This window comes from Nyctereutes procyonoides, unplaced genomic scaffold (genome assembly GCF_905146905.1).
Source record: "Nyctereutes procyonoides isolate TBG_1078 unplaced genomic scaffold, NYPRO_anot_genome, whole genome shotgun sequence".
Lineage (NCBI taxonomy): Eukaryota > Metazoa > Chordata > Mammalia > Carnivora > Canidae > Nyctereutes > Nyctereutes procyonoides.
The window spans coordinates 52,158,035-52,180,228 of record NW_026575133.1 but is presented as its reverse complement, the minus strand read 5'-3'; the positions used below and the strand labels follow the sequence as shown (position 1 = coordinate 52,180,228).

General features: G+C 36.5%; 1 protein-coding gene across 1 annotated transcript in view; it reads right to left on the bottom strand.

The window, feature by feature from the left end:
- Positions 1-665: 665 nt before the first annotated feature.
- The window catches only part of ADAM7 (ADAM metallopeptidase domain 7), a 69,871-nt gene continuing 48,342 nt past the window's right edge, over positions 666-22,194 (bottom strand). Inside the window, exons 17-23 of the mRNA XM_055345808.1 lie at positions 21,130-21,319; positions 16,105-16,185; positions 14,789-14,867; positions 13,972-14,077; positions 13,506-13,605; positions 7,968-8,024; positions 666-842 (exon numbers count right to left, since the gene is read on the bottom strand). Of these exons, the coding sequence (XP_055201783.1) occupies positions 666-842; positions 7,968-8,024; positions 13,506-13,605; positions 13,972-14,077; positions 14,789-14,867; positions 16,105-16,185; positions 21,130-21,319 (790 nt within the window). The remainder of the gene's footprint in view (positions 843-7,967; positions 8,025-13,505; positions 13,606-13,971; positions 14,078-14,788; positions 14,868-16,104; positions 16,186-21,129; positions 21,320-22,194) is intronic.

The following is a 22,194-nucleotide window of genomic DNA, read 5'->3' as shown; positions in this document are numbered from 1 at the left end:
TCTATGGGTAATGAGCATTAACTTTTACAACCAGAGGTTGATGCTGATAATATGAGAGAAAGGAATAGTTTAAAAGTGGAAAGGGAATGACTTTAAATGCCAGAGGATTTATCTAAAAAGACTTTGTATTTTTCTATCCAGTGAATCCTCTTTTGAGTCCTGTTGGAATGACAGTAGACCTTTGGACATTTTCTTCCCTCTAATCATCACTATGAAAATCTGGAGAAGATAGGAAAATTAAATTGATACCTTGCTCTTTATGATGAAAATCCAGGCCTGCCCACTGCATTTTTGTTGGCCAGCCCCTTTCTAGATCAAAGTTGCCTTTCCTAGACATAAACTACTCAGTCATTCATTCAATGGCCACCTGTGATGTCACTGTCCCACTGGTAGGTGATAGGTCAATTTTGAAACTGGCATGAGTTCCGACTATGGGTTTGGTCTGAGGTTTACGTTCAGATTTCTGCTTTACCATTTACAACTGTATGTCTGGGCACCTCTTCTCCTTAGTTTCCTTGTCTGTAAAATAATACTTTTTCACAGAGCTTTGCAGTGGGCATCAGATGAGAAATATGTAAAGGACCAGCAGGTGCCTAGAGTCTGATGTAGCACAAGACTCTCTCTTTTCCTATGTGTTAAAGGTGATCACATATCTGATGCAGTGTTCATTTTATTAAAGCAAGGAAAAAGCCTTCATCAGAGGGCACTGCCTCTGCATTGATTCTTGCCATCCCTTGATCCACCAGCTGCGGTCCAGAGTCAGTATTTCTGTTGGTTTTCTTCCCCTGCACGCGGACACTGGGGGCAGCAGCAGACAGCTGTCCCAGGCATGCTAAACTGAACTAAAACATTAACCAGGTTGAGAAAGATCTTCTATAACCAGAAACAGTAAAACACAGAAAACCTCCCAGGATCACAATCACCTCCTTGGGAGTGGCCAGGAGGACGGTAAAAGGTGCTAGTCTTGGATGTCTCCCCAAATACAGTTCTACCACAGACAACACTGAAGCCAGGGTCTGCTAAATTGGGAGGTGCCTGGCTTCCCCTGCTGTGTAAATCCATGCATCATCATTTCTGTGGCTGCACCGGTTGGGAAGACTGTGGATGGAAAATGGGGATGGGAGTGAGATATCTTAGTTGCCCTTACAAGACTATAAATGTTGGAGGGGCTTGTGCTGTTTCCCTAACAAAATTATCTTGCACCAAACAGCATGGTGGTGATTGAAAGCATACTCTCTGGAGCTAGGATTCCTGGGTGGATGTCCTGGCTATACTCTTGCTTCAGCTCTCATTCCTTTAGGCAAATCATTTTATTTTTGACCTCAGTTTTCTCAAAGCATAAAATGATGATGATAATAATAGTAGTTAGCTTCTAGAGTTATTTTAAGTCAAATAAAATAATGTGTATGAATTGCTTAGAATGATGCCTGACAAATAATAGTCTGTACTCTGTAAATGCTATATTTGCTCTCTTTGCAGCAAGTCACTGACACCCTTGAGCAAAAAAGCGTTGGCTTTTGGACTGCTCTTAGTCAAGCTCTAAGACAGCTATGGTACGCTTGCTTTTCAGCTAGCACTCCAATGATCCTATGAAGGTTGCCTTTTTCCATATCTTTTGTTCCTGGAGACCCCTGAGGCTTAAGGTTGTATGTATCTTCTTTTCTTAGCAAATCAATATCCATTACGTAGAGCTCACAATTACAGCTTTTCCTGGAGGAAAAATATTAATGGATTCTGTCAAGACCATGAGACAGCCACTTCCCTACGTAATGGCTCTTGAGTTCCCTAAAAGCCTGTGCTTCCGTTAGAAAGTGATAAGGAAGCTTCCAATAAGCTCAGGAGTCTACTCAATATTTCCCACTTCCTCGGTGGTGATTAGTAGGGGGACATCCGTTGCCATGCGCCGCCCACCACTAAGTCCTGTAAGTCACATGGGCAGAGGCGCTTCCTGACATTTAGGACCCATTACCAGTCCCTGGGGACAAGGGGAGCCCTTCAGGCTTCCATGGCAGCAGCGGCTAATTTACAGACATTCAAAAAACTAAATAAATGAATGAATGGATCACATATAAGGGAAGGGAGAAGAAATGTGTGGGAGATATCAGAAAGGGACACAGAACATAAAGACTTCTAACTCTGGGAAATGAACTAGGGGTGGTGGAAGGGGAGGAGGGCGGGGGGTGGGGGTGAATGGGTGACGGGCACGGAGGGGGACACTTGACGGGATGAGCACTGGGTGTTATTCTGTATGTTGGTAAATTGAACACCAATAAAAATTAATTTATTAAAAAAAAGAATGAAAAAAAATTAAAAAAAAATAAAAAAAACAAAACAAAGCAAAAAACAAAAAACAGGAGCGCCTGGGTGGCTCAGTGGTTGAGCATCTGTCTTTGGCTCAGGTCCTGACCCCAGGGTCCTGGGATCAAGTTCCCCGTTTCTGCTTCTGCCTATGTCTTTGCCTCTGTGTCTCTTACAAACAAAACAAAACAAAACAAAACAAAAATTAAAAACCAAAACCAAAAGCAGGTCCCCAAAGTTTTCAGGAAATTGGGTTTTGGGGGACTATTGACAGGTTAACATGGTAACAATTAGACTTCAGAACTAGCAGCAGAGGTGCCTGGGTGGCTCAGTGGTTGAGCATCTGCCTTTGGCTCAGGTCTTGATCCTGAGGTCCTGGGATCGAGCCTGCATCAGGCTCCGCAAGGAGCTCACTTCTCCCTCTGTTTATGTCCCTGCCTCTCTCTGTGTCGCTCATGAACAAATAAATAAAATCTTAAAACAAAAACAAAAACAAAAACAAAAACTGGCAGCAAAGCTGCAAGCTCAGGCTGTAAGCCCAGCTCCCCCTTAGTTCAGAGGCTCCATCTCTCTGTTTCTACCTCAACCCCCAACCCTGGAGAGAAAAAAAAAAGTGTCATCTGGCCAAATTCCCCCAGAGTTACAGCTCTGATAACCAGGAGCAGAGTCTAACAAACTTCTTAGTAAGTTTAAGTAAGGATTTTGCAGGTCTCCTGTGCGAAATCTTTGAGCAGGTGTCCAGCGCGGGGGGGGGGGGGGGGATTCCGCTTGCTGTGTGGCCACCTAGTGGCCGTTGTAGGAACTTCATCGATGGGTTGCGGGGCGCTGACTGCCCTGCTGCACGTTTATGCACGGATAGGGAATGAACACCGATTTTTTTTTTTGAATATTCTAGCCCATGCAAGCGCGTTTTTTAAAATTCTATAATTGGGCAGCACAGATGCCTTAAGAAAAAAGCAGCGTGGCTGTGCGGAGCTGGTTGGTATTTAGAATAACGGATGCTATATGGGGAATGCTGGTCAGGTTTGGTTTGGTTTTGGATTGCCATCACTGCATTCCTGGCAGACTGATGTAAACATATATTTGAGATTCCTTCGCACAGAAGTATTTAGATAATATATTGTAACGGATGTGAATATGAATTCTGATTTATTTATTTTATTTTTTAAAGATATTTATTTATTTATTTATTTATTTACTTATTTACTTATTTATTTATTTATGAGACACACACACACACACACAGAGGCAGAGACACAGGCGGAGGGAGAAGCAGGCTCCATGCAGGGAGCCTGATGTGGGACTGGATCCCGGGACTCTAGGATCATGCCCTAGGCCAAAGGCAGATGCCAAACCACTGAGCCACCCAGGGATCCCCCTGATTTATTTTTCTAAGTGTTTCTTAAAGGGACCTGTCCAAAAGTAAGCCGCGGAATCTATTGTCCACCCTCCGCCCCATGAGATGTACAGCTACTGATATCTCTGCTCAGGTTTTCTTATTTTTGTATTTATATTGTATCCCTATGGGTTGCACTGTGTCTGCACCACTCAGTGGTCAGTGATTTGGGCAGAAGTTTTGGCCAAACTCTGTGAACTAGTAAAGTTTTGGCCATCATCTGTGGGTGGATTGGAGAACATAATCGAAGGTTAGTCTGCTTTCACTTCTCTGTTGGATTTTCCTTTTGGTGGTGCTCCCTAGGGTCCTCACCCCCACACCATTCTTTTCTCCAGTCAGCCAGGGGTTTGTGGAGAGCTCCTCATACTTGCTATGCTGCTCTCATTCCCAGGTGCCCCCATCCCCTTTCTGGCTGGTCCTCTCCTTGCCCTTGCTGCAACCACCATCTCAGTCTAGCATCTCAGTCCTAATTGCCTTTTAGGTAGAGTCACTATTGCTGGTAAATCATCTGAGTTCTTGTTTCCCAATCCAAACCAGCCCACTGTCATTAAGAAAATGTAAATATAAAATTAGATAAAAGGTCTTAGAAGGGGCAGTACATGTGATAGACTCTGAAGCTCAAGCCTCATTTAGCTTCCAGATAAATCCACCTTCGTCCAGTGACCCAGCTGAGAGAGTAACTCACTAGCTATAAACAACATCCCAGAGTGTAACACGTTCAGTATTAATTTAGGCAGGTTCCAGCATCAGGAAGGGTTCTCTATCTGTATATGGGGTGGGGCAGTGAGAAGTTCACAGGGCTAAGGAGGAAGATGGAGGTTCTTAGACGGTAGGTCGGCCAGGTCTGTCCATTCACAACAGGAATTCTGTCGGCAACTGTTCATTCAAGGGGGAAGACTCAAACTCTCAGAGGTGACAAGAGCCAGAAATATTAGGGCTATGAAATCATAATTGGCTCCATAACCAGAGACAGCCCTGGGCCTACAAGGAACCACCAGTATGGAGAAGCCATAAAGATGCTTCCTAATCCACAGATGGTGTTGGAAGGAGAAGATCTCTAAGATGTAGCATCTGAAGAAAGAGCAGGTCAAGTCTCTAGGGGCTCAGGTAAGTAATAGGGGCAAGCATGGAGAATTCACCTTAAAATAAAAAAGGAACTTAACTGTCAGAAGGCTTCTGGGGGTTATCTGAAGAACAGGGGAGAAGATTGGAAGTCTAGAGTTATTATCTAGGTGGGAAGCAATAAAGCAGGAGGGCTCAGGTGGTACCACACAGAATTGGAGAGAGAGAAGGAATTTGGAAAAAAAATCAAATCAGTTTCCTGAATTTGGAACCCAAGGCAAAGGGACAGTGAGTCGTTTGGATGAAATATGAGAATGATAGGAAAAATAATGAATGAATCAAGAAGGTGAGCCTTTTATAGGGGGAATAATGTATCACCAAAATACATATTGTTCATCAACGTGTGTGTTATTCAAGCAGATACAAATATGTGACTCTCCCTTCGTTTTAGACATTGGAAGACTGTTGTTTGCTTTATTGAGGCCTGTATATGTGATGCAGAATTTCTTTTTTTCACCAATTTGCATAAAACATTTCAATTAGCATCTTTTGCTTTCAGTATGCAGTCATCAATATTCTGTCTTAAATGGATTGTTTTTAAAGATTTTATTTATTTATTCATGAGAGAGAGAGAGAGAGAGAGAGAGGCAGAGACATAGGCAGAGGGAGAACCAGGCTCCATGCAGGGAGCCCAATGCAGGACATCACGCCCTGGGCCGAAGGCAGGCACTAAACCACTGAGCTACCCAGAGATCCCCTAAATGGATGTTTTTTTTTTTTTATGGATGGTTTTAATTAGAAAAACAAATGTTTATTAAAAGCTCAATGGGGCGCCTGAGTGGATCAGTCTGTTAAGCATCCAATTCTTGATTTTGACTCAGGTCATGATATCAGGGATATGAGATTGAGCCCTACATTGGGCTCCATGCTGGGCATAAAATCTGCTTGAGATTCTCTCTCTCCCTCTCCCTCTGCCCCTCCCTGTTTATGCATGCACTTGCTCTCTCTCTCCCTCATAAATAAATAAATAAATAAATAAATAAATAAATAAATAAATAAATTCTTGCTAGGTATAAAGTGCTGAGTCCCTGCTGTCTTTTGCTGATCTCACTTGTCCTCCCATCAACCAGTCAACGTAGCAAGAAGAGTTTCATCAGGAACAACCAGCTTTCTTCCTTGATTTGCAGCCTTTATTTATTGAATCAGAAAATTCTCATTTCGCACTTGAAAACTTCATTTTAGTAAATGAAACAATTGCAAATAGCTTTAACAGGCAACAAAAAGAAAATAAAGAACACAAGAGAAGATGGTGGGAAACATTGGCATAAAAAACAGCTGAAATCATTCTTGGGACAGCCCCACACACCATCATCAGGAAGGAGTAGAGCTGGCACAAAAATTACACAGTAAGTGCTTGAATCTCTGCATTATAAAGATCTCATAAGCACCTCATGGGAGTTGTATTTCTTCTCTGCTGAAACTAATTTTCTGAAATTCTTATAACCCCCTGACTTCTGTCAGCTTCACAAGGAATTCTAAAAATTTAGCAGTTTAGAATTAGATTCTAGGGAATTTAACCAGGAGCACTTCATGTCCTCCTTTGCTGCCATCACAATTTTAAGAACTACTCTGTAGTTAAGATGACTATTCTTCTGCCTCCTTCACTGATAGGACATAAGCCATACAGCTATCTACCTTTTAATTATTTAGTGGAATCAGATGACTTCCTGCACTGAATTTCTTGGCATTTCTGCAGGAGACAATTTCTTTTAAACCAGAATTAGTGGTAATCGTGTCAGATTGCAATTAGGTTAAGTAGTTTTATGCTCCCAATGTTTTGCTTCTTAGACTCAGGGGTGTAATTTAACATCCTCAAGGTTTTGAGTCTTTTTAAAGCAACTAGATTGACATTTTTAAGGAAAACACTAAAGCAAGGAGACTATTTTTGTTTTAGGCTAAAAAGCATTGAAAAGCTAAGAATTTTTTTGTACTATATGTCTACAATACAGGTTGTAAATTCTGTATGTAAATAATTACAGAAAGAAGTTGTTCCTCATCAACATTTTTTGTCCAGATAAAGAAATTTTGAAAAACTGCCAGAAGCTTGTGTAGCAAATATCTAGGGAAGGTTGTGAAGATCTTTCCGCCAGAATCCTCAACCTAGCCTTGCACAGCCATTTTGGATATCCAATTTCAAGTTCTAAATAAAAACAGATGGTTAAAAAGAAGTTATTTCCCCTAAAGTCTATAAGCATGTTATGTTTCAGTTACTCATTTTTATCTGCTAATTACTGTAACTTTTCTGGATTCTGTTGTACTACATTTATTCACATTTTCCCAAGTCTCCTTAGCCATGGCTAATTAAGCAGTCATTATAAAATGAACAAGCCTATCAAAAGAAAGAAAATAATTTTATTTTTCATTACAGAAAGCTAAACATTTTGCTTGCAATAGGGAGCATTTCTCTCCACTCTTCAGTATGAGACAGGTCCATCGTTATGGAGTGGAAGGACCATTAGAAATATCATCCTTTCCCCGTCCCAACAGAGGAAGTGTACTGGGGAAGTTTCCTTATAAGAATGTTTTGTGGGGGAAAGCTTCATATTAACCAGTACATTGTAGAGACTCAACAGAAATCAAAGAATGGATGAATGAACTGAAATGTAGCCGAACAATGCTCTTTTGTCCCCCTTTGACAAAAATCACAATTTCTTGATAAATTTTCTAACATAGCCATAGCAATTCAAAAATGAAATCATCCCTCAGATATAGTCAGTTATTGATGGGGTAAGTGAAACTTTGATGAAACTATCATGAAATAACTGTTCGTGAGGAATGTACTTTCTCTGTAATTACCTATGCTATTACATTCTTTAGAATCCTTCATTAAAACCCATAAGTGCATATATGCTGGGCAAAAAAAAAGTTTGAGAAAGAAGTCTTGTTTTTGTTATGTCTAACATGTGTTGAGACTCTGACACTGTCAAATTCTAGCTTGCTTCTGCAATCAGGTCAGAAATTCTTGAAATATGCTCTGCTGAAATATCTGTTAGAAATGTTAGCATATCAGATAAAATAATTTCAACCATCCTATTCTTCTGATAAAGAGAGAAAGTCCCTACTTCTATCAATGAGGAGGCAAAGAACACAAAGGATGCTAACGTTTAAGAAGTTAAAAAGTGGAGGGGTACCATCCGTCACAGGAACTTACCATTTTGGCACTTTGATTGGGATCGGCGATTCCTCTTGGATCTTTATTTGCAGGTTTCTATAATAAATAAATTTTACTGTGTCAGGAACTGCATCAGATATCATGTATAGACACACATGAGCGCATACAAGTGCAGACCATCTCTTCTTGATTCATTAAAAATCTAAGAAAGTTTGTAAGTTGCTATGGGAGGGGCTGGGGTGAGGGACAGGGGATGCTTCTGGTCAGTGAAGTTTTATCAGAAACCAGTGTTCCTCATAAACGTTGTGATGGATCTCTCCAACAGTGTACTTAGTAAGAGATTTCCAAACACTTTTCAAGTGCCAGAGTTTTCACCAAGAAAACATTTCTTTCGAAATTCCAGTAAAAACAATTTATAAAAACGGACTGTACTGATTGAGTGGGGACTGGGGAGAAATGCTCATTCAATTCCACCCCAACCATACAGCACAATCTGAGATCCTTCTGTGTGACAGGAAAATTCTGCAGAATCACAGACTGAAATCTATCTTACTCATAAGCCATTAATAAAGAAAGTATAATGAGAATTGTTGATTTGAAAAAAATACATAGTTGAGAATCTTGGTGGTTTTAGTGCCCATCTCTGAATAATTGTTCTACCAGAGACCTTGAGGCTACAGATGCAGATACAGAGACTCTAGCAGTTCAGAAGATCCTAGAGATCCTGTAATAACTTTTTTTGACTCGGTCTCTAAGGCAATGCATGCAAATTTGGCTAATGTGTTTCTCTTTCATTAATATTGATCAGGGAATACATTCCAGTCAGTGGAAAGCCCTCAGGCTGATAAGGTCCTGCTGGAAGCCATCACTGGGTTTTGACTCCTGAAAATCAGGGTTGGGGGTAGGGTATGGCTAGTGAGGCATTCATCTCAAAAGCACCATTTGAGGGGCACAAACAAACTCAGTAATTGTGAAAAATAATGTGTTAAAAATCTGTTTTTAAAAAATCTAATCTAATTCCCAAGAGTTCATGATGAACACAATGTCAGTATTTTACCTAAAGGTAGTATCTGACTGTGCATGAATGACCAAGCATGACTTCTCGTGCTCTTCTCAAACGAATCCCAGCCCTGATGATAAGTGGGACCTGTCCTATTTCTACCTCAAATCAGAGAGCTATGTTATTTTATTGGACTTATTCAAGGAACCAGCAAACGGTTAAGTGGCACCAAATTATTATTGAAATGGCCACGGATTAGTACAACTAACAGAAAAGAAGTAAGGGACCATACCAGTGTGATGTAGTGTGGACTTGAAAAACTGGTGGGAAGCCTCTCCAAGGACTCTGCAGTTCTTTGCTAGTGAAAAGAAAGACTGTTAACCTTCAATTTGTATTCAAACAAATGTGACTGTTTCCTAAGTGTACTATATATATTTTCTAGCTATCTCTGGAATACAACCTAGTAAATGGGAACAATATTCTTCCCTAGGCTATTCTCTTATAATGAAGGAGTCACAATCATACACTCGAGATGAGTGGGAGTTTCTTTACATGTGATGATGAGAATCACACAAGTCTTTCAGCCTCCAAATCTTAACTGAATTGTCCAAATGTCCGAAATCCCTCTTTTTGAACCTTGAAGATCTTTGAGGACCTCCAAAACTTACTGTTGTAATACAGAGATGTCTGGATGAGGTTATCCTCTTTAAAGTGTTTTCTGTTAGCCCTCTGTGGACATTTGTACCACTAGAAAACATGATCCAGGGGAAACAGGACCTACCTAGGAGAGGTACTGAATGCCAGAGGAAAAAAATAACTAAGCATCATTAATGTAACAGGGAAAGGACATCAAGAGACTTTTCCCAAACTATAATTTTGCTGAAAACTGGCCTTTGATGGGTAACTAATGTGTCAAACAAACACCAGCTAAATAACTGCTATTTATAAAAATTTATAATGAATAATACTCAAAGCCTAAATGAGAGATTTGACACCATGAGCTCTCCTGTATAATCTGTGTTTATAACATATTATGGTACATATACCATTAATAGTGAATTTAACTTATACATATATCTAACAAATATTTATTAAGCTCCTCTTCTTTATTCTCTCATTTAACTACAATGCCAAAGCATTTAAGGAACTTGCATTCTAGAAATGAAACAAATATGCCCCAAACTCTATGCGATCCTCTGGTTGACTTCCGTGAATTTTCATCATTGATCACATACTCAGGCTCCTTTCAGCTGACTCTCTTCTCTGGGAACACAACTGTTTTTCTTATTAATTCATAAAACATGTTAACACATATTAAGTGCTACATATAACAAACACTGTGATAAGTACATTTACATAGTTTCTTGTTTAAATCTCAAGGCAAATATACAAGATTGATATTAGCATCATGTTGTTCATATCACAAAATCTGAGTGTAAGCATAAAAAATTACCACACAATATTTTCCATCCATTCCAGTGGACAATTAAAACTTGCTTTTATAATCTTGGGGTCATCACTGGTATAATAAAAAGTATAAATAATAAAAATAGTAAACCATCATACAACCAGAGAAAGATTAACTAACCATCCTTAAATAGTCGATTGAATTTCAGTGGAAGCATTTCTGGTATACTGTCATATACATATTTCTGGGGATTAAGTGGGACCATGTTCTGTAATATTGTGAAGTAACAAACACAGGGGTTATGAGACATGTAGAGTTGGGGCAAAGCATTCAAAACCTGTGGATCTGTGTTACCAGATCACCACTAACAACAAAAAAAACCTAATTTAAAAATACTAGCATTATCATATTTTCATCAACATATGCATCTGATAATGGTCAGCTAATATTTAACCTCTGAATTTAAGGCCTATTTTCCCTCCTTCAAGACAGTCCTCTTGGGAAATTTCATCAGTATTGTCTTATCAATAATGCTTTCTTCACTGGTTAATTCTTTTTAAGGGAATGACTTTGTAGCTTAATTTGGACATTTACAGTTTTTTTCCATGAACTGAAGGCGCTGGAAATCATAGCTGTTATTAAATGCAGTAAACAAGCTGCTAATTGTAGGGACTTAACCAAGATTGTTGGTTTTTCCTTTAGGTTTTCGTATATCGCTAAAGCTGTTATTTCAATTGGCTTTTTCCTTTAGTGTAAATTATACCCAAAAAATGCATGAGTACTAAATGTAAAGAAAGGATGGATTTTCACAAACAAGCAATGGAAGTTGCTAAAAGTTGCACAAAATCAAAAAATAAAACTTTATTTCCTCCTTTGAAGATTCTTTCTTCCCTTCACTACCTGGTTTTCTAATACTGTAGATGAGCTTTGCCAGTTCTTAAACTTGATATAAATTCAGTCATACCGTGTGCTTTGGGATTTGGCATCTTCTTAACAGTGTGAGGTTTATTCATGTGGTAGGTATCAGTAGTTCATTTATTACTGTTTTTCTCTGTAATGGTCCACTGTATAAATATATAGCAATTTGTTCATCCATTTTAATGTTATTGGATATTTTTTATTGTTTTCACTTTTTGCAAATAATGCTATTGGCACATAACTGTAAATGTTTTTCCATGTACATGTACAGATTTCTGTTGGGTGTATTCATATGACAGGAAATGCTGGGTCATAAAGTTTATGCATGATTAGTTTTTTTAATTTAATTTTATTTATTTATGATAGGCACACAGTGAGAGAGAGAGAGAGGCAGAGACACAGGCAGAGGGAGAAGCAGACTCCATGCACCGGGAGCCCGACGTGGGATTCGATCCAGGGTCTCCAGGATCGCGCCCTGGGCCAAAGGCAGGCGCTAAACCACTGCGCCACCCAGGGATCCCGCATGATTAGTTTTAATACTTAGCACCAATTTTCCCCATAGTTATACTGTTTAAACTCTTGTTAGCTTTGTATGAGAGTTTTCCTTGTCCATATCCTCACAAGTACTTAGTATTGTCCTTTATTTTGAATCATTTCATAGGAAAATACAATACAGACAAAACACACAAAAAACTGGTTCATGGCTTATTGACCAATTTTAGGTAAATATCCTTGTAATCACTCCCTTGGCTATGCAATAAAACTTTGCCACTTCAAGTTTCCTATCACTATTTTCACCTACCACCTCCCTCTAAATTAGTCACATTCCTGATTTAAAATAATGACCTCACTCTTGCATGTCATTTTACTTTTACCCCCAAACATTTACCTCTCAAGACTATAATTTAGTTTGTACATTTTTTAACTTTAAATTTTTTACTAGGAAAAATACATATATTTCTGTGTATATTGCAGTTTGAATTAATTTTGTTTATGGTTTGAGGACTGAATCAAAGCGAGTCTTTGTACATATGGATACTTTACTCTCCTGTGAAGTCACCTTTGTAATTCCCGACAGTCATGCTGTCTCTCTTATTTTTTTCTGCTCAGTCTGCCTGGAAGTTTATAAGATTTATTAATTACTAGAAAACAACTTTTGCTTTCATTGTTTTCTTATGAGTTTGTTTGTTTTTTATTTTGTTGGTGCCCAGTACTTACTGTTTTCCTAACTTGCATGGAGTTTTATTTGCTTTTCTTTTTTCTTCTTCTTTTTTTTTCTTAAAATGAAAGCTAATATCATTGATATGACACTTTTTTTCTTTTCTAGCATAAGCATTTAGTGCTATAAACTTCTTTAATTACTGATTTCACTACTTCCCACAGATTTTGGTATGTTTTGTTCCATTTTCCTTTAGTTTAAAGTATTTTCTATCCCCCCTTTTGATTTCTTTTTAAAGATTTTATATTTTCATTCATGAGAGACACACAGAGAGAGAAAGAAAGAATGAGGCAGAGACGCAGGCAGAGGAAGAAGCAGGCTCCATGCAGGGAGCCTGACATGGGACTCGATCCCGGGTCTCCAGGATCAGGCCCTGGGCAGAAGGCGGCACTAAACCACTGAGCCACCCGGGGCCGCCCTGATTTTTTATTTGACCCAAGTGCTCCTTAGAATTTCTTATCTAACTTTCAAATAGGGATTTTCCAAATATATTTCTGTTAATTATTTTTAATACAATTTTACTTTGAGAACATATTTTGTAGGACTAATTCTTTTAAGTTTGTTAAGACTTCTTTTACATCCAGGGTGCCTGGGTGACTTGGTGAGTTGGGTATCTGCCTTCATTCAGGTCATGATCTCAGAGCTCCCTGCTCAGTAGGGAATCTGCTTCTCCCTCTTCCTCTGCCCCTCTTACCTGCTCATGCTCTCCCTCTTAAAAAATAAGTAGAATCTTTTTTTTTTATAAAAAAGCTTGTTTTATGTCCCAAAATAGAGTTTATGTTTGTAAACTTTTCCAATAGTGCACAAATATTCGTTAAATATTTAATGAATATATACTACTTTGAAATAGTGTCTTGGTTTGCTCATGTCTTGCCATCCTTTCCTTTCCCACATGTGGATTGTAAGCTTCATTGCTGTGGAATCATGTTAAACAGTTCTTTTGCGTCTCCCATGTCTTAGGGCTAGTTCCACTTCAAAACATATACAACTACTTTTTAAATAAATTAACTATTGCAAATGACATTTCCTTACATGGAGGGGATGAATATTAGGTAAAATTGGCTCAGCCCTTGTCTGCTGGTCATCACCAAAGTATCCTTTATTCTCCACTCCCAGTGAGTCTCTAGGTGGGCTGTCAAGAAGGAAATGGAATATTAACATAAGCTGTAGGATAAGTCTGTGGTTAATATTTAATCACTTAGGTGATTTCTAAAAGATTGATACTCAGGTTACAGGCTCTAATGATTAAATCTTAGGTAGGAACTAAAATTAGCATTCTTTTAAAAAATCTCTGATTCCCATGTGTAGCAAAGTTTGGGAACCACTGGAATAGGCATTTGGAGATGAGAACATAAATATCTAAAAGTTAAATTTACTGTTACTCTTACTTTGTCCTCAGTAAGGGGCTTATACTTCACCCCCATGGAGTATCATCTATGGTGATAAAGCGTATATATTCTCAGTAATGGTTACATTTCAACACATAGAAAAAACATACCTTTGAATTTGTTTCAGCTTAATGCATTTTTGGTAATGAATTAATAATATGACAACCCCAACACCAAAAATAACCAGGACAAGCACAACAGCCAGGATGGATATATCTGCAACATTAAAAAGTATAATAAGCTTTAGCCAGGACATCAACTTTAGGACAGTGGAATATTAACTAGGGCTGTTATAATCCAGTTTCTCCCTTCCTTAAATGACTTTAATTCCCCCTTCCTCCATTTTTAAAAAAATATAAAGTAAAAGACCCAAACATTTTAGAAATTATCATTGTGTTAATCACTGGCACTCTACCCAAGAGTCCACTATGTTTAAGAACTACAATCAGCAGGAAATGTTTTGACTCCATTATTAATTGACTCTAGGAAAGGTCTTGTTGTGTTATGGATTCTTAGAAGACCTAATCCAAATTTAACTAGAAGAAGATATGTTAATTCTAAAAGGCAATTGTTGTAAATTCAAGTTTGGGTATTTAAATATGCAAAATAATTAAAATACCATGCAAGGATCCCTGGGTGGCGCAGCGGTTTGGTGCCTGCCTTTGGCCCAGGGCGCGATCCTGGAGACCCGGGATCGAATCCCACATCAGGCTCCCGGTTCATGGAACCTGCTTCTCCCTCTGCCTATGTCTCTGCCTCTCTCTCTCTCTCTCCCTGTGACTATCATAAATAAATAAAAATTAAAAAAAATAAAATACCATGCAAATCTATGCAGAAATACAACATACGTCTATTAGACTTCGGAAATAAGGCAAAAATGTTTAGGCTTTTGATATATGCAAGATATTATATTTCTAGGATGCTCACTGGTAACATTTAAGTTTTCTCCCCAGTCCACATGCTCCTGTTCTTCCTTACACTGGCACTGAAGGTCATGGCCATCCACCTGGAAAAGCAGTCAGTCATATAATTTTATCAGATTATGTGTGTGTTTTGCACCTCACTTTGCTTAGTTCTACATCACACACACACACATACACACACACACACACACTTTTACTGATTAGTTAACTAAACTGCATACCAGAATAAAACTTTAAAAAACATAAGCAAACAAAATTACAAGAAGCAACTGCTTTTGAAGATGGCCTTTGGACAAGAGAATAATTCTAATAAATTAAAAACCAGAGGAACAAGATGGTTTGACTTATCTTTCTAGAAGGCATCAATCTATTAAAGGAACAAGCCTGCTAGAGTTACACATATATCTAGACTGCAGGCTCTAGCTGGGCTTAGTAGTAATGAAATAATATTAACATGAGAAAAAGTGGTGGCATAATGTTTAGTTCATCAAAAAGTGTGTAACGATTAAGAATAATGCATTCTTTCTGTATTTAAATCTCAGCTTTTCCTTCACATAACATCACAGACTTATTCTCCACATATAAAAGTAGGTATAGAAATAGTACTCACCTTTTAAGCCTCTTCTAAAGCTTTTAAAATGAATGTATATGTAAAGTACTTGAAAGAGTACCTGATATATATACAACTTTATATAAGTCTTATTGATTAATTGGGTTAAGGGGAGATATCATCCACAAATGCAAACTACTAGGTACTGCTAGTACTCGGTAGTGTTAATTGAAATTATATAAGTGTGTGTGTGTATATATATGTATATACATATGTATGTATATTTACATATGTATATACAATTATATATGTGTGTATATATGTAAAGACATATACACATACATATATGCATACACATATACATACATATTATATAATTTTTTGTTGATTTGTCAAAAACTTAGGTTAATGTTGACATTGGCATAATTTAACTATAAGTGACACTATGATAGATACAACTTTAAACATTAGGTTTAAACTTTATATGTACTAAGTTACTGGGTTTCTAGATTACCAGTCCACTAATAAAATATATATTTGCAATACTGGCAATATCTATGTATAATACTGGTTTGGATATTTAGATTAGTTTTATGGATGATCCACGAAAAATGGATCCCAAATGTAGATTTAAAAAATCACCACATACACACACACACACACACACACACACACAAACACACACACGCATACACTCCATGCTCAGGAATGAAGTCCTTTGTAAATAAATGACTGGCAAGACATTAATTTAAAAAGTAGTCCAATCTTACAGCATTTTCATTGCATTGAGAAGAGCAATTGGTTGAATTGTAGACCTTTTCAAGTTTCATACATTCACCATTGCTGCAAACCTGGAAATGAAGTTACCGATATGAATTAATAACTTGTTCTTAGAATGTACATGATTTTCGTATTGAAAAAAAAATCACATGTAGAATATTCTGTAGAAGAAAGAATCCTCCATAAATGTTTGATAGATATTTGAAACAAAGATAGTGTACATTTATTGTTATATACAAAATCCTTAAAATATCTATATCCTTACTAATTCTTCAAATGTTAATTTATCAAATATTTTATAATCATAAATGAAATAATTTCTTTTTATTACTTGCATCACGTGTTCTGATTTGGTAACGATCTTTGCTTGCTATATCACAGTTACTGATTAGGCACTTGTTATTGTCGTGTCAATTAATCTTATTTATGCTTATTAACTTTAAAAATTTGCTTGTTATATTTTGTACATTTTAAAACCAAAATATTGTTGTTTTTGTTGCTTATAATTATTACCTGGCTTATCTTCACACATTTAATTTTTACCTGTCATTTTTATTTTTACCCATTTCTTTTAAAAAGCATGTATCAGGAAATATTCTTTCAACTCTATTGGGGTATATCTTCCCACCTCTCTTGGCCTGTAAGACTTTTGCTGAGAATTTTATTGATAGTCTTATGGTCATTCCCTTAGATATGATGAGTTGCTTTTCTCTTGTTTTTAAAATTCTCTTTTTGTCTTTGGCTTTTGACAATTTGGCCATAATGTATCTCTGGATAATCTTCAGATTGGTCTTGCTTGTGTTTTTTTGAGCTTTCTGAATCTAAATGTCCATATCCTTCCCAATATTTGGCAAATTTTCAACCATTATTATTAAAAATAATCTTTATTCCTCTTTATTTCTCTCTCTTCTCCTTCTGGGACTCACATAATGCATATATTCATTTTTTGTCTTTAGTATCATATAAAGGCTTTCTTCACTAGTTTTCATTCTTTTCTCTTTTGTTCTTCCAACCTGCTAATTTCAAATGACCTATCTTTGACTTTGCTGATTTTTTCTTCTGAGTGATCCAGTCTGCCATTGGAGCTGTGGCTGGACCAAGATCTGCAGGTCTCCCTCCAGGGATATAGATAAGTCTGGTGGGTTCCTAGCAGATGTTGTTGGTAACAGTACCAAAGCCAAATGGGGTTATAGCCAAGTAGCAGGAGACATGGGTATTTATGGGGTCTGTAGCCAGGATTATGGTCAACAAGCTTATCACCCAGCAATGGGCCTCCTTCCTCAAAATGGACTCCATCAGTGTTTTGCAAGATACTACCTGGTTTCAAAGCTCCTACAAAGGTGCTTTTTCCATGGCTGGCTACTAACTTATTACTGCTGTGTGGAGATACAACTGGGACACCTCTTATTCCACCATTTTGCTGATGTCATCCCCTGAAAAATCCTTTCAGTCCACCAATTCAAAGCTTACTTTAACATTTTAAATAGGGAAATTTTAATCTACTTATATTCATTGTGATAAGTGATATGTTTAATTTTACTCCTTTCATTTTAGTATATTATTTTAAATGTTAGACATTTTAGCTTTTTTATCTTTATTACTTTTTCTGCAATTATTTGAAAGCCATATGTTTTGTTTTCTAAACATTGATTCATTTTGCATTAAAACATTTAAATCTTAATCATTCTATCATTGTCAATACCAAATAAGCATTAACTCTTCCTTATGTAAGCTAAGACATTTGTCACATTTTTATTCTTTATTTTTCTTTATATATGTGTTTGAGAAAATTGAAATTTGAGATTTGTATAGACTGTCATTCACTATTCAATGTTTTATAATCTTATAATAAACATATTAATAATAAATAACTAGAATTTATTCAAAATTAATATAGACTTTCTGGCTTGCAACTATTTCCTTAATATTCTCTCTACTCATTTAACTTTTTAGTTTAATTCATTTCTCAGCTGGCTAGAGCACTTTCTTGACTACATTCTTTTCAGAAATAAATGCTATCTAATTTACTGTAGTTTTTTTATAGTCATAAGGTGTGTGAGGACGTCATCCTATTTCTTTCTATATGAATAATAACTTGGCTGCAAGTATGGTTTTAGGATTCCAATACTTCTATTCCCCAAAGCTCCACAGATTTTGCTGTAATATCTTCTGGCATTTCTTTTTGGAGATAAATGTAATAACGGCCTGATAATTGTTGTTGTTGTTGTTGTTGTTGTTGTTGAAAAGTGCCGCTTGCCTTCTTTAGTGCTTACATGACATTTTCTTTACTGTTGACTGTATGCTGTGAGGATGATTCTAAATGCTCACCTCCTTCTATGAATTTTTTCTGGTACTGAGTTTTTATTTTATACATTCTTCAGCTCAGCGTTTTTTTTGTTATTAATCTTCAATCGTACTTTTACTTATGTTTTCTTTATCTGGGATTCCTATTAAAACAGTATTAGATTTCTTAGGACTATTTTTCCTGCTTTTAATCATTTTCTTCTTTAGAATTCCTTTATTTCATCCTTGTGTGTTAAGAATTTTAATTTCTAATGTACTATTTTTTTGTGTTATCCATTTCATGGTTTACTGCTCAAATTACATATAAATCAGTAGTTATGATTTATTTTGTAATTTGAAGGCAGTGCTTGTTTTCAAATAATACCATTTTTATAGATTTAATATCCATTTAAATCTGATTAAAATATAAATTTAACTTTTTTTCTAGAGGATTTCTCTCTTTTCTTATGTATATGTGTTTCATAGGGGAAGATCATCTATGAGTCCTCAGATTAATCTCCATTGTTCACACTGTTGAATTCTTTTATGTCTGTTGCTATTTGTCTTCTTTCTAATCCTTATAGAATGGATTTTCCTATATACATGATCAATGAACACTGGAAAACACTGTGTAAATCTATGTAAATATCTTTCCACATACTTCAGGTTCAACTAAAGGGAAACATTGAAATGTTCCTTTTTTGATTTTGCCATATTTATATGTATATAAATGTTTATATATAAAGAGAAAACTATAGAGACAGGTTTGCGGCAATTCTTTTGTGCCAGTGAAGACTAGTATTCTCTCTTCCCTTCCCCTTCTCCTCTACTCTTCTTCCTTTTCCACTGTATTATTTTCCTTATCTATGCTGCAAGTTCTATAAAGAAAAAAAACATCTGGGAGCAATGGGATATGTTTGCCCTCATTTCTTATGCCAAATTAAAATTGACCCAGAAAGAAAAAATATTAAGAGAAACTAGAATGTTTTATTCATTTTAATTTACTCATATATAAAAATACAATCTCAATGTAAAAATGAGATGAAAAGTCTATGATTAGTATCTTTGTGATACCTCTATAAACTGACATTTGCTATCATAAATTCCATCATTGTGAAATAGTTCAATAACTGGCACCATTATGATTTGTATGCTTTTTTTTTAAAGATTTTATTTACTTATTCATGAAAGACACAAAGAGAGAGATAGAGAGAGAGGCGGAGACACAGGCAGAGAGAGAAGCAGGTTCCATGCAGGGAGTCATGGGTCTTGATCCTGGGTCTCCAGGATCACTCCCTATGCTGAAGGAGGTGCTAAACCACTGAGACATGAGGGCTGCCCTGATTTATACACTTTTATACTAAGACTTCTCCTGAAACAATAGGCCCTCTATGTGGCGGCATATGGTCACAACAGACTTATAAGATCAAGATGCAGTAATAGCTTCCATATAAATTCCTTTGCTTAATCTCTGCCACTCTTAATGGGTTCTATGAAGGGTAAGTCATACTTTTGCTTAGTATTTCTGGATGATTTTTCTTCCCCGATGTGAATAGAAAATTGTTTGATATTTTCTCTAACCTAATGCCTCATACACTCTATCATTGAAAGTCATTGAACTCTCTAGTATGTGACTGGTACACATACGTAAAATTTTACAAATATACATTCCTCACAATTTTGATATTTAATTATTTTAATGGGGAATTGTAATACTTAAAAATATGGATTTGAAATATAATCTCCATTAAATTATTAAATTCTAATTCCTTCCTTTACATTCTGGATTTTTTTCAATTCATTTCTCTATCACATTATATGAATGATACTATGTAATGTTTGTGGGTGGTGGTATGGGAGAAGAGAAGCTATATCACAGACAGTAACTATAGTATGTTGAAATAACTGATTTTTAAAAAGTATTATGTTTTCTATATATTCCTGTGTTTATAAGCCTTGGTGAGTTGGCTGTTGTTTTTAGGATGCATCTAAAGTTTCCACCTTGGAATGATAAACCTCTTCTGATCTGGCCTTACTCTAGCTGCTCAGCTTCATATTCTGACATTTCACCCAAAGCTCCAGTAACATTGAAATTGTCAGTTACATGACTATGCTATACATTTGCACCTTTGCATATTATGTAGGTATTTCTTTCTAAAAAGCATTTTCTCATTTTGTCTGCATTGAAAAATGTTCATAATGTCAAAGTTGAAATATCACTTGTGTTGTCCAAGTAAAGTCAATCACCTCTTCTTTTGGACTCAAATGTGCATTGGTCACACCACTATCAAAGCACTTGTATTAGATTGTAATATATAATTCAATCTATGAAATTCTCAAGTACACTCAACTTTATATCATTTGTGTCTAGCATGGCCACTGGCACCATAGCATGTGCCCAGTAAATAGGAATGAATGAATAAAATAAATGAAGAACATATGGCTACTTCACAGTCAAATTAATTCAAAAAATTATGTCTATAATTTCACTAGATATCTACTCTAAGATACTAATTAGCACACTAATAACATTTGCATATCATTTTCTATAACAGAGATTAGACAAAATGAATATTTATTATAGTGTTATTACTACTTTGCTCAATTAAAATAAAAAGTTACCCATTTGTTTCTGCTTTTCCATATAGAGGCCCTCAGGAACCAATTAGAAAAAAAATTTTTAAAGTGGCTGAACCAAGAAGTTTTCATAAAACAGAGGGCTTTCATCTTACCATTCCATCTCCACATTTTGTTCCAGGAGCAACCAGGCCCAAATCTTTAGAATTGTGGTATAAAATAAAAGTTTTGCACTCTGCTGTGACATTCTGCTTTGAAATCTTCTTAAGGTGATTGATTTTTTCTTTCCCAAGTAGGGATGAATGCTGCCCTCTACTGCAGTGTATCTTTCCACATTTGACATCTCTGAAGGAAAGGAAGAATATTCTGTCTTGGGACCAGGAAATAGAACTTTATAGACATGAGGCTGGCAGTATAGTGGTGTGGCCTGGTCACTTTTCTCTAGACCCAGGCTAGACCCAGGCTCATCAGTGGGTTGCAAAAGCACCAAGAGAGGCAGGATGAAAGGTTAGACAAAGTCCTGACTTTGGGACCTGTGATGAGTAGGTGAAGATGTAAAATAATTGTATTTCTTTGGAGTTCTGTGATTCTCACAAATCCATATTAGCTCGAGTTTACAGAAGAATATTTCCTATTAGTAATTTGAGTTTGTATAACTTTCATCAATACGTTAAGATTTCTCTCTTATTCTTTCTTGCACAGAGCACATCAGTTAATTCTCACACACAAAAAAACCCTATGCATTTGCTATTACTATAATACCCATTTTATAGATTAGGCAAAAATTGGAAGCTAGAGGAAGTTAAGTGACTGCCGAGTTTCACCTCATATATATAGGAGCAAAGTTGAACTTGACCAAAGTTTTCTTTGTTGTTTTCAGTCCAATCCCTGTTTTATGACACAGTAAAAAACCTTTCTGAGTATAGCAAACCTGGAAGAATGACACAGCTAATGCTTTTTAAAATCAGATCTAGCTTCCACTTCTCTCCTTCCTTCCAATTTCAAGTTCTACTTTTCTTTCCTGTTATGGCTTCACTTATTTCCTTCTTTCTGTTTCTTTTCCCCCATCCCACTGTATCTTCTTATTGTTTTTTTGGCTTCTCTTCCTCCCTTTCTTTCCTAAGAAATTTATCTTTTTCTTATCTTTTCTCCTTGTTCTCCATGACCTTCAGCTCATAGTATGTAAATACCAGTTACACAGACAGGGATGTGTGCTCATT